Here is a 14,050-nt window from a genome sequence, read left to right as displayed (position 1 = left end):
CATATAGTATGATTTCATTTTATGTGTAACTGAGGTAGATAACATGACACAGAAGCGTGAATGTATGTGCACAGGCTACTCCTTGTAATACACAAAAGACACTATGTACAGTGGTCCCATCTAAGGATGACCTGAGATAGGAGACTAAATTTTCATTGGAGAGTCTTCTGTAACATCTGACTTTTTTCAACCATATTCCTTTATTTCTTTCCTCTAATAAAATATAGTTAATAGAAAATTGTGTGGATGCTTTTACTAAGAAGGGCATGAAGGAACTTTCTGGAAATGTTCTATATCTTAATCTGAATGGCAGCTATACAGAAATATACATAGATAAAAATTGAGCTAAGCCTCTAAAATTTGTGCATAATTTATGTTATATGTTACTAAAGGTACTTTAACACATCAAAAAGACATTTTAAAAGTTAGCCTTGTTTAAAAACAAAAACAAAAATATGACCAAAATCTTCTGAGTTGGGAAGGCCCATTTTATATTTTCAAGTTTGTTAATTTTTTTTTCAAAAGAATATTTCATCCATTGGTTAAATAAATAAGTCATTATAATGAGAAGGGAAGTTTGTGAATCTCAGTCCTTTAATGATTTTAGTGATGGTATGTTTGGTTGCTTATTTTATGATTACTTGTGATTTTATATTTTATGATTATTTCATTATTTTATATTAGGCCTGATTTTTTTAAGAGTTTTAAAACTTTTGAGTATTAGGCTTCTGTAAGTATTATTTTAGTATTTTTTTCAACTTTTCACATGGCACTATTGATAGTAGAAAAGCTTTTAATAACTAAAGAGGTAAGATTAATCTTCTTCCATAGGGTTTACATCAGTCAGGTTATGCTAGGTTGTGTTACGGCAACACAGTCTCCGAATCACAGCAACATTTATATCTTGCTCATGGTCTGTGTCCTCCGTGAGTTGGAAGGGAGAGCTCTCCTCATCATACTCACCTGGGATCCAGGATCATCTCGCAGCCACCTTGAATGGTACTGGTTTCTGCCATAAGAAAAAGATATCCAGGGAGGGTGTTGTACCTCTAATTGAATGCTAGAAAGGCGTGGTTGGAGAGAGCATGAGAAGGGTGCTACATGTCATTTCCAGTCACAACTCTTGGGCCAGAACTCATTACATGGCTCCACACAGCCACGGGGGGGCCAGGAGGTACACATCTACCAGAAAGGAAGAACACTGGAAAAAAAGCTAGCAAATGGCACTAAAAATTTGCCTCCGTCTTCTCACCCCAATTTCTTGCACATAAAATGTTAGATTACTTTGCAACAAAACAGAGGTACTGTCTTGGCTCTGGTATGCTTTGCTTCTGCCATCATGGATTAGTGCTTCTGTTTTCTCATCTCCAAAATGGGAATTACAATACTACCCATCTCATTGAGTTGTTCTGAGAATTAAATGTGATAATGAAAGTAAAGCACTTAACACAACACTTTAAGTACATAATAAGCACTCACTAAATGTAAAGCTGCCTTTTTTACCTGGAGTCATCAGTTATCTCCATGTAGTTGTTTAAAACATTAAGACACAATGGCATAGTCAGTGGCTAAATATGCTAGTGGGTTAGAACCAAGTCATGGCAAAGGAATGGAAGGAATAAGACAGTGCACATTTCATGTCATGACTGATCAAGATAAAAAATGAATGTTGGAAAGAAGATCAAGCTATTTACCAAAAAATAAGCATATCTGGTGAGTGTAGATTTTTTCCAATTTTCAGTTGTGATCTTCATGTAACTGGTTACTTTTTCACTTAACAACTGTTTATGAAATCTTACCAGAGCTGTCTTGGGCTTTGGGGGTGATAGAGTGGTGGACAAAACAAACAACTTTTTCTTATGGGACTTAATTGTAGTGGGTGGAAAACTAACAACAAACAGGGAAACAAGTAATTTTATTACTTGTTTATTATTGTTATTAATTTCATTAAGTAATTTTAGTTAATGATGAGTGATACAAAAGAAACAAAACAGGGTGACCTATTTGTTGGGTACCAACATCTGCTGAAATAGTTAAACGCTGGAGTCTCACGGGCTTAATACAGTAGAAGCTTAGTTCTCATTCATAGACTGTCCAGTCAGCAGGTCCTGACCGGTGGCTTTTCTCCTTGTGGTGGTTCAGAAACCCAGACTCCTTCCATCTGTGCTCTGCCATATTCCAGAAGCTCCTCTGCCTTCAGCCTGCAAACAGACAAAAATAAAGAGCTTAGAGGATTGTGTGGGATATTTTGCAGGCCAGGGCTATGCTGGACTTATTTCACAATTGCCCACGTTTCACTGGGCAGAACTCAGTCACATGGCCGCACCTGACCTCAAGTCTGGCTGAGTGCCCAAGGGGAAAAGGAAAGCAGTTTCACAGAAGTTTCTGCTACTGTAATGCGAGGATATAATGGGGGGGGGGGGAGAATATTTGATAACAGACATCACTGGAAAGGTTCTATTGGAGTTGAAAGCAGAATGGGAAGAAGGACAAGGGCATGTGTATAGCTTCCTGGAAACATCCAAGGTAGAGAAAATAAGATGTACAAAGGCAGGAACATGCTAGGCCTGTTAGAACAGAAACAACAGTGTGACAGTTATGCTTTGGTGTCTATAGTTACTTATTTATCCTGACAGGAAACAGGAGGTTTCTGGATCAGAGCTCACGCCATTTATTTGCTCACAGAGCAGCTCATGTTGATTTTCCATCCCCCAGTTCCCCATGGGAAGAAGCAGTGAGAACCAGGTGTACCCTGTGGGGACAGTGGGGTTACGTACCATGGAAAGGAACCGCCACATTATGAAACCCAGTGCCCCTCCACTACTGCGGTAGAAAGAGAAAGAGAAACCTTTGTTCTGAAATGTAAGCAAATCCACTATAGGAGGAGGCGGGGAAGGGCTTTAGACTTCCCAACACTGTAATGTAAACAAGTGCCTCAAGGGGAGGTACCCCTAAATCTCTCCAGAAGTCTCCATCTTCAGGGTTGCTATTCAAGCATCTTTTGACATCCAAGTGCAGTACTCTGCTCAGAAAGCCCTGACCTTATCAAAACATGAAAAGAATCATGGAGCAAAATGCGTGAGAAGGGAGAATGGTAAAGGATGAGGTCAGATAGTCAGACAGAAGCCAAATAATACAGAGCTTTCGGAACTAAGTAAAGAGTTTAAAATTTATTCTACATGCAATGGTAATTGTTTGGATGGCTGTAAGAAGCAGCATGGCATGATCTGATTCAGGTTTTATTGATCACTTCAGTGGCTGAGAGAGAAATCGATGGGGAGTAGGGTGAGGGTAGGAGCGGGGAGATGAGTAAGGATGCCCCTGCTGTTCTCTTGCTCCATGCGATGATGTCCTGCACCAGAGTGGTGACAGTGGAGCAGAGCAGAGGTGGGCAGCGTAAGGGCGTATGATGAGGAAGGAACTGATATACTGGATAAGGGGTGGGGTGGAGGTAGGGAAAGAAAGAGTTATTCTAATTCTCAGGTGTTTTTTTAAATTTTTATTTTATATTGGAGCATAGTTGATTAACAGTGTTGTGTTAGATTCAGGTGTACAGCAAAGTGATTCAGTTATTACTATACACGTATCTATTCTTTTTCAAATTATTTTCCCACTTAGGTTATCACAGAATATTGAGCAGCGTTCCCTGGGCTATACAGTAGGTCCTTGTTGGTTATCAATTCTCAGGTTTTTGACTGCCTAGGTTTTTTGTTTGAGCAACTAGTGATGCCATTTACTTAAAGGGAAAGATTTGGCAGGGGTCCAGAGAGGCAGTTGGGAAGTAGTAAATCAAAAAGTCTCCTTTTGCATATCATGTCTAACATGCTGTATCAGACAGGTCACAAGCAGGAAACAGATGATACATGGAGTACACTCAAGTTGAATGGTTACAGAAATGTGAACAGGGTTAAGGGACCAAACACAGCACCCAAACGCTAGCAACAATAGAAAGCTATTACTACCACTAGGTCTGAAGGGGCTGGGGAAGGAGAACATTACTGAACAGTGTGAGCTGTAACCATTGGAGAGGACCTGCACAACATAAGCAGTGGAATTAGGTAGAGGGCAGAGCCAGTAAGAAAATCACAGCTGAACAGGAAGGGAGCTGAAGTGATCATTTATCCATCTTCTATATAGTTCCACTCTTCCATATCCTGCTGGTGGTTTTCTCTTACTGAATCCAACCAGAAGACAGAGAACCTGAGAGCCCACAGTGATGTAGTTAGTAGAGATCAGGGCACAGAGAGGGAAGGGCTACATGGGGATTTAATCTGAGAGACAAATAGAAAAAACAGCACTGATGCTGATAAGACTCCTTCGTGGGGTCTTAGGAGGCAGATAGATAGCTAAGAGTAGAGATGTTGATTTGGACATCATCACTATTTCAGTGGCCTATCTAGCATGTACTAAGAGCTAATATTTGTAAGCTCTTACTTTGTGATAGGCACTGTTCCAACATTTCACATGCATTATCTCATTTAATTCTCAAAACAGACCTATAGGTTAAATATCATTATCTCATTGGACATGGGTAATAGCGTTTAACCTATAGATTTGTTTTGAGAATTACTTGAGGCAACAGAAGCACAGTGAAGTGAAGCAACCTGTTTAAGTTCACATAGCTATTTGGTAGCAGAGCCAAGAATTAAGCTCCAGATGTTTTTATCCCCAGAGTCAATAATGGAAACCATTATTGCATACAGCTTCTCTGAGAGAATCAAATACTGGAGCAGTGACACGTTAGGTCACATGATTTTTTTTGTTTTTTGGGTTTTTTTGGTAAGACCCTTCCCTTTTTTTTCATTTTTTTCCACTTTTTGAAAGAAAACAATTCTGACAAGAATTCATCAAAGAAGATATTCTGAAATTTAATGCCCTGGTGTGGGTATTGGTTTTGATTAAGGCTGTTCGAAGACTAGAATATTAGTAACCCACATATTCCCTATACCACAAAAAAAGAGTAGATTCACTTTTATCTTGGAAACAAAGCTGGATAGAAAAGCTTTTTTAACTTTTCTTAATTCATGAAACATTTATCTTCGAGTCAGGTTTTGTTATAGCAGCACAAATGTGGTCCATCAGCATTTCCATTATAACCCCATATTTCCAGGGCTTTTCAAGAGTGCCTTAGAGATTCTACCTTGAATTAAAACTTGGCATTCAGGATTTGAATCAGAAAACTCCATTTTCCTTACCAATTAATCAAATAGTTTAGAGGTTCTCAGTTTAGAAGAGGACCAAACATAAAACTTTTATTAATGCAAAAAGTATTTTAAGACCAATTTACTAACAAATATTTTAAAATATTAACACTCACTATACAACTATAATATTATATAACTATTTATATTAGTTCTCAAAAAAGTTAACCATAAACACTCCTAAGATAATATATGAAAGATAACCATAACATCTTATACTTTGCCTTTTTGGCTTTGTAAGTAATTTATCTCTACTTTGGGAATTTGGGTGATTGGAAGTCCTCAGCATAATTGGTTTAATGTTATTAACAGTATCAAGATACTGAACCAGAAGAGCCTAAGTAGGGGGAATCCTGAGAGGGCGCCAGAGTATTTCAACATATTTTTATGAATTTAAATTCATGTGGGGAAATTTTGCATTCTGTACAAAGGGATTAACAGCATGCATTAATTCTGTAAATAGATATTTGAAATATAATGTGCTGAATGCAATGGCAGTAATGAGGATTGAATAAGTTTAGTTACAAAGCCTTTCCACTTAGTTCCAAGCTATTCCATGAATGTTCTGCAACAACGAGGGGGCATGATGATGACCCTGTGTCTTTAATATCTCATTCTGCAGTCTTTTCTTTAATCTCTCCCCCAGCCTTAAATGGTTTAGGACTAAGTAAGCACAAGGTAGTGAATGAAAGTAGATGAAGCCTTTTGAGTAAACCTGCTCTCCTGACTGACTTCTCTCCAGCCACACTGGCCTCCTTGCTATTCCAGAAACACACCAGGCAAACTCCCACATTGAGATTTGTTCTAGCTTTTCTTCTTCCTGGAATGCTTTTCCTCCAGATGTCTGCTTGCCTAACTCCCTTACTGCCTCATTCTTGGTTCAAACCCTGCTTTCTGAGCGTGGTCAAACTCCATCACTCTACTTGATAACTCGATTTGCCCTTAGCGCTTCAATCCCAGGACTCATGACACCCCTTACCCTACCTGGCTTTTCTTCTTTCCACAATATTTACTATCTTCTAACACACTTTGTACCTTTTAAAAATATTTCTTATCTTCTAGCACACTTTGTACGTTTGTACTTTCCCTCTCCCCCTGGAATGTAAGGTCAGTGAAGACAAGCTTCTTTGTTTTATTCACTGACATATTCTAAGCACCTAGAATTGTGCTGAACATATATTAATTGCTCAAAGATATTTGTTAAATGAATAATACACTGTTGAATGAAATCTGAATTTCTGCCTATAACAAGAATCTACAAACAACCTTCCAGATATAACTTTCTCTGTTCCCTGGTTCTTCTATGGAATTTGAGTTATTTCCCTAAGGTAGGTAAGAATGCTCTTTGAACATCAGTGTCAAAATGAAAGGTCCCACATTTAAATCCTTTTTGTAATGTGTTATGGGCCCATTTTTCTTAAAATTGTTTAAACTAAAACTTGGAAATTTTGTGGTTAAATTGAATTTTAGTTTTAGCTATTGTTTGGAACAGATGACCTGAATGGGTAGATGCAAAGTATGTTTTTCACAAAACAAATGCTTATTTTACTGGGCACATTTGTAACATTTTTTTATACTTGTAATGATATTAATACCAAACTGTGAAAGTTTATGAATTAAAATGTGATCTTGTGATTAAAAAGGAGAAAGAACCCCACACCCTCAGCAGTGGTGAAAATGTGCTGAAAACAAGGGCTTTCTATAAGGGCTTCACTACTTGGCACCATGGCTTGAAAGCTATGTTAATTGCAGTATAGAGTCAGTTAGTGAGAGTTCACCGCCGGCTCAGTGGTATAAAAGTGAGGACCCTGGAATTTCAGTGTAGATACTAATGCTGTTGGCACACGCACCAGCACAGCCCTGTCTGATTCTGAATGGTAGCTGACAGCAAAAGCTAGCCTTTTCTCCCATGAGTATGTATTAGTTTTATTTATGGACTTAAACATTACTTTGAAACAAATAAGATCTGTTATCTTTCCTTTTCTTTTCACATAGTAAATTGAATTTATTTGATTTGTATTTCTGCTTTGTTTTCTTAGGGTAAATGCGAGCAGTCCCTCTATGGTCACATGCATTCCATCAATGATGCCACCTTCACTCCTAGGGTGAGTTCAGTTCTCCCAATAAATTATTTTACTGCTTCATATATACAAATTCATTTTAATGAAACAAAGTTCCAGAAAAAAATGGCACGTTAACAGGGTGAGAGAACAAATTTGAGAATTAATTATAGCAGTGAAAATAATATATATGTAGTATAGGGTTACAGAAGTTTAAAACACACACACGATACAGTGGTAGAAACAAGGAGGAAATCTGTTGTACTTAACTCCACTTAAACACATTTTTAAAAAGCTTTTTGTCTAATGTGGGCTTCAAGAAAGTAAGTGGGATATAAACTTGTAAATTTTAAAGTAAAATCACAAAATAATGAAAATGCTTGAAAGGAAACGTATAAAAAATGTTAAAGAAATAGGGCCTTTCTTCAGGTTAGAATAGAGCAACCTTGATTTGACAGTTCTTCAGTTCCTCATGGACAGCTTTCACATATGTCTTTCTTTATGTAAACTGATGACATAGCATAAATATTTATCTGCAGTTTGAGATATGTAGATATCAGGATGATTTCACCAGTGATGAAGATTGTTAAATATGGCTTTGAGTTTCTGTGCCAATTGGGGTTGTCTCTAAAAGAGTTCAGATAGTAATCGTGGAAGGATGATTTAAGTTTGTTCCTTCTCAGATGAAAGCAATTTGACTAGATAGATGACCTCTCAAGTCCCTTCAAACTCTGTGATTTAATTATAGCTAACATTTTAATTTGGCTCTAAGTTCCCAGGAGAGTGTAAATCTTAATTCCATACTCCTCTTTCTTTTCCAATTAGCTAAAAAAGAAATCTGATAGATCACCTACATCTAACTTCAAAATGACAGCTTAGTCAAAACTCCATTACTATCATGCTGTTATTATTCTTTCAGAGAGAGAAAAATATTCAGTAAAAATCATTTCTACTAAAGGAATGTTGTTTACCTCAACTGAAATTGTGCTGGTGTCGTCAGCCCTGGAATGTTCATGATTGGCTCAACTAAAATTAAATTCTAACAAATTTGTGTTAGTAAGGAATCTCCATTTGACTGACTCTATTGAGCCAATATATTATGGATTAGTTCTAAATACCAAGTAAAATTTTATTTCTAGCAGAGTATAGAACCATTTAAGCACTATGGACCCACATGATAGGATATTTATGTTAAAAAATCTATTAAGTGGCCTAGAGCTTCACATACCCCAGGAAAATTAAGTAGAAGCTAAAATGAAGTAAACTAATATTTTGTAAGTCAGGCATTTATTTTGGTAAGCAATATCATAGCTGAAAAAGATGTACCATTTAACATCCTAAATAGTAAAATTAATAAATATGGAAATAGCCAAATTAGACTTAGTCAGCAGTCAAGGGGCACATACATTAATTATGTATATTTCAAAAGCAGGATATTGAATATGTGGTCCAGGTGTCCAATATCAAAGTGGCTAATCCGTTTTTGCTTACACACTTTGTTCATACCAAGGGGACTATTACAACCCTATTCCAAATCAATATCCCAAAGCCTCATTGAATTTTTCCATTAATTTATCTCTTCTTCACTGGAAATAGTTAATAAGCTATTAAGGAAGTGATGTTTTGTTATGATGAATGACACTCTTAAGTAAAATTTTCCATCACTCGTGTCAACTGTTTTGAAAACTGTCGTATTTCACGTACCCGGTAGGGAATGTCAAGAGGGAGGAGGCAGCAGTAACTGAAAGACTTCCAGGATGTCTCAAGCACATGGCATTGTGACACAGTTCACATTCAAACCTCCGGCAAAGTTGTGGTCATAAATGCATCATGCGGTACATACATGGCAGGCAGAGATTTGAATTATTTAGTGTTAGTTCTGCTAATTGTCTGATGCCTTAGGGATATGCATTCAAGTTACATTACCAGTTAAAAATGCGTTCAGCTGTTTACATAAACACAATTTTAGGAAAAGTCTACAATTTTAGATTTGTAAGCAGAAATAAAAAATGTAAAACTCAGTGTTACCCAGCTAGCAACCAAGAATCACGGAAACAAATATGCAATATACAGTATATATATATGGTTCTGTAAAGCTGTATAAGTTGAATTTTATTTCTATGTTATAATGTTAGGGCTCTGATGTCTTCACCTCTGGCCGATTTTTCTGTTGGAGATAGACATTTATTTAAAACCTCTTTTTAAAGTAATCTATTAATGAAACACTTTAAGGACCTATGAAAGCTTTTTATTAGGTCAATTTTGTAAAGCAAAACCAAAATATTTTTTAAAAGTTGACAGTAATTGCTGGAATAATATTAATAGACACATACAATTCAATGTAAGTAAAAGAGTGTTTTAAACTATGTAAAAATACATAGCAAGAAAATGAGCAGGGTATTCCTATCAGAGGGAGTCTCCCCAGCCTTCAGTTTTCCAGGAAATTGACCCATAGACTGACTAGGGTAGGGATTCCATCAAGCCTTCTAGAAACTGTTTCTGGTCCTTTTCTAGAGTGATGTTATGGTGGGGTGGGTGTCCTTATCTCTCTGTGGACATTCCCAGCTGTTCTGAGAGACACATAGTCAGGATGACTATGCTGTGCCTGCCTGGTAAGGCCAGGTGAACACTATAAATCAACTCTATTAGAATACCAGTGCATCTTTCCTTGGGAATATTTACCTCCATTTCACACATTCATGCTGGGAATTTAGTCTCAATTCATTAGTTATTAAACGAAATTGAAAGGCTGTGTAGAATCAAAGAAACTACTAGTAGTTCTAGAGGTCTAACCAGCTCATGAAAGGAAACTTCAGACCTACCTCGAGTACTATTCTCACTTCTTTTAATTGATCTGTTGTTTTATTCTAATACTGTTATATTGATTATTTTAATGTAGAGGTGTATATCTTTATTGCAACTAATTGTATAAAATATGGATATTTTGATTTTGAAGTGAATGATATACTATATAGCCTTAATAGAAGACTAGTCAAATTCTAACTTGTTTCCCACCTGTATAATTCCATGGAAACTGTAACTGCCGTGAATATGGTGAAAGAGAGTGAAGTCTATCAGTTTTATCTTTACAGCAGTTGTGAGTTTTAAACAAATAAGAGGGAAAGGGGTTTAATAGTAATTTGTAGTAAAGTAGACACCCCCTCTGTTGGCCTTGAGTCATGTGGAGGGCAAGAGAAATAATTTCCTGTTTTAGAGAACTTGAAGAAGAGTGTAACTATGAGAAGTCATTCAGGCCAAGAAGGTGAAGGAAGTGTTTGGAACAGAGAGCGGCATTACAGGGGAATTGGTTGATCACGTAATGGATCATTAGAGGATGGAGTAGAAGGGTGTGTGAGAGAGAGGAAGGGTAATGGGATAAGATTAAGGGGCAAACACAGCTCTTTGAAGATGAGAGTCTATGTAATAAGGGAAAACATGCTGGCCTGGGCACCTATCGATAACAGAAATAAGTATAACAATCACATTCTGCATGTCAAAATGGCCATAGAATCAAAATGACTATATCAAAATGAAAAATCAAAAAGCCAAATACTCATAAAATATGATAGTATAGAAAAAAGATTAAGTCCAGTCCGCATTTCCTATCCCTAGATATCTTACCCTGAGCTTCCTATCCACAGGTATCGGAGGTTATGGATTCAAGTTGTCTGATAAAGAGTTGCCCCGGGGAGTGTGGGCTAAGTCAGCTTTAGTTCAAAAGTCATTGAGGGCAGATTGGACTTTCAGAATTAAGTCATGGATCATGGATCAAATGAGATATTTTAAAATCAAAATGTGACATAACCCCACTGAAATCCTAAGGTAGATTCACTGCTGTGCTTCACTACTGGAAGCTCCCAGTCACTCTCCCTCATTCTTTGAAGGCTAGAGTTCCTGAATCGCTGTCTTTCCCTACACATATGGCCCATAGAGCACTCTGATCACTTTCTTGTTGATCACTTTTCCTCCAACACTTCTTTATCCTCAGTCGCATACTCCCAAAGTCAAACCGCGAGCACTTTGTCATTAACTAAAGGCATCACTTCCAAAAGCTCAATTTCAAGCATTGCTTTTCTAAAGATACCTGTCTTCCAGCTCTAAGTAAAGCCAGTACAATATTTCCACTTCATTGAGAGCTCTAATCAGCTAAAATCTCACTCAGCATCTTATCACCTTTCTGCCTTCACTTATCATTTTATCCCAGCCTGGGTTCCTCAGTTGTCATTCTGGCAATTCCACCACAAAGGACTTTGGTTCAATTTGACCTTGTTTTTTCTGTAATGCTTAACTGGCAAATCTACATTCTTTGGCCTATACTGGGACAGACTAAAAAACACTGGAGGAAGCTATACAAACAAACTGGTTTTTTTCTTTAAATTAACTTTAAATTTCCCTTTCCTTGTTTCATTATGTATTATTTGAGTTCAGATGTATCTATATCTATATATATCCATAATTTCTTTGACTTTTGAGTGGTGGTATTATTTCTGCATTATATCTTATTCCTCCATGTTGCCCAGAAATCTCCTATATCATTTTCTCCTCAACCATTCAAATATGAACTCCAAGTCAACAACTCCCCTGAAACTCTCTGATTTCCATATTGTTTTATCTAATGACCATTTTTCCATTATTATTAAACTTTACTTTTCATAGTTACTTTTAAAACCTTCTTCTTGAATCCTGAGAAGTAAAATTGCTGTGGCCACTGCTCTTTAAACTACTGTTCTGGATCCTTCTCTACTACCTGACTCCCAAATACTAAACTGTATCAAGACTCAATCTTAAATCTTATTCTCTAGCAGGTTCTCTTCTTGCATCATCTCACTCAAACCTGTGGCTTTTAATTTTATCTGCACGTGATGATTTCTAGGTAAATCCCACTCTTTACTTCAGACTCACTGTTAGCTATTTTGCATCTCACCCTAAATATCTGTATCTCATTTTAATATGCTAAAAATGAAACTATTGCTTTCCCTTTCTCTTAACTGGTTCCTTTCCCCATCTTTTCATTTGTCATTGTGACCCTATTAATCCCAATGCAGAAGCAGAAGGATTAGTCATGGTTCACAATTGCCTTGGGGCTTTCTGTCTGTTCACTTTTTAAAAAAAATCTCTCTACACTGGAAAGCAGTAAAAAGGAATGAGAAAAAGGACATTTTAAATCTTGTTTGGCTCAATAGCTCCAGCATCTAGTATAGCTTATTTTGCATACTTAATATTAAAAAATGTGATGAATAAATGCAGAGTTTTAGACAAATGAAAGCACACGGATTTCATTACAACATTGTATCATTACATCTTATTTATTTCAACTTTACTGGCTTTCAAAGTCCTGTGGATATTGAACTGCAAGACACAAACTCATTTATTGATAATTCTCACAATAGATTAATTGCTCCTTAGAAAGCTTCTATAAATCATAGTGTTCCATAACTTTGGAGCCCTGGAAAATTACCCAATTGCAGTTATACTTATCTCCTAGTACATTTTGGATCCTGGCTTTGCCATTCACAAGATGTATAATCTTTTGTTTTTCATTATTTTTTTTTCCAAACTGATGTAAAATATTTATTCCAAGTTAGTTATTTTATGCAGTAGTTTTCCCCCTCAACAGACTTGTGATAACCACATCTTTTAAGTCTGTAAATGATGTTATCAAAATAATCTTAATCTTTGATATCTCACAAAAATGTATATTTTACAATCCACCATGAATATCAAGGCTGCAAGAATAACACATTGTCTATATCCAAATATTTTACAGCTGTACCCAGAAAGAAAAAAAAAAAAAAAAAAAGGGAAAATACCATATATGCTGGGTTAAGGGCTAACGTTACCCGAGCAGCCAGAAATAAAGTATCCAAATTATTAGCATTAATTTAATACATTTATAACTTCAGTAATCACTTTGTCATTGACAATGATTGCTTGAGCACAGGGCTGAGTGCCCCAAGGGCTGGTAGTAGAAGCTGCTGCTGCAGACCAGTGCCTCCTCCTCTCTGCCCTGCCAGCTCCCACCTGTGCATTGCCCCATATATACCATGTGTATGTGTATATATAGTTGCTTTACAATGTTGTGTTAGTTTCTGGTGTACAGCAAAGTGGATCATCTATGTCTATATATATCCCCTCTTTTTTGGATTTCCTTCCCATTTAGGTCACCACAGAGCACTGAGTAGAGTTCCCTGTGCTGTACAGTAGTTTCACATTAGTTATCTATTCTTTACATAGTGGTGAATCATACCACTTCCCCCACCCTGGTATCCATACGTCCATTCTCTACGTCTGGGTCTCTGTTTCTGCTTTGCAAATAAGTTCATCTGTATCATTTTTCTAGATTCCACATATAAGCAATATTACACCATATTTGTTTTTCTCTTTCTGACTTACTTCACTATGTATGACCGTCTCTAGGTCCATCCACGTCTCTGCAATTTGCACAATTTCATTCCTTTTTATGGCTGAGAAGATGTATAATCTTGAGTAAATCATTTAGTTCTTTTGTAAAAATGAATGATATAAAGAACAGTGAATATTAGATAGTATATATAATGTGTTTAACATAGTACCTGGCAAATCGAAAATGCTATTACTATCACTTCTACTCCTACCACTCCTACTATTACTATCATTATTATTATTACTACTACTACTATAATTCTTGGAGCTAATATTTCTTTCTAGCCATTTGTGTTCAAATAAGTAGACATAAATAAAAGAACAACCACACACAAATATATGACTTTCTTCTATCCTATAATTTAATTTTATTTAATATAATATAAA

The 14,050-nt window shown here is 36.5% G+C and overlaps 1 protein-coding gene across 1 annotated transcript in view; it reads left to right on the top strand.

Annotated features, from left to right (window-relative positions):
• The window catches only part of SPAG16 (sperm associated antigen 16), an 869,771-nt gene that overhangs the window by 585,404 nt on the left and 270,317 nt on the right, over positions 1-14,050 (top strand). Inside the window, exon 14 of the mRNA XM_033859808.2 lies at positions 7,241-7,306. Coding sequence (XP_033715699.2) covers positions 7,241-7,306 — 66 coding nt within the window. The remainder of the gene's footprint in view (positions 1-7,240; positions 7,307-14,050) is intronic.

The sequence above is a fragment of the Tursiops truncatus genome, chromosome 7, assembly GCF_011762595.2.
Source record: "Tursiops truncatus isolate mTurTru1 chromosome 7, mTurTru1.mat.Y, whole genome shotgun sequence".
NCBI lineage: Eukaryota > Metazoa > Chordata > Mammalia > Artiodactyla > Delphinidae > Tursiops > Tursiops truncatus.
Note: the sequence above shows the minus strand (reverse complement) of the source record. Positions and strands in the feature narration are given on the sequence as shown.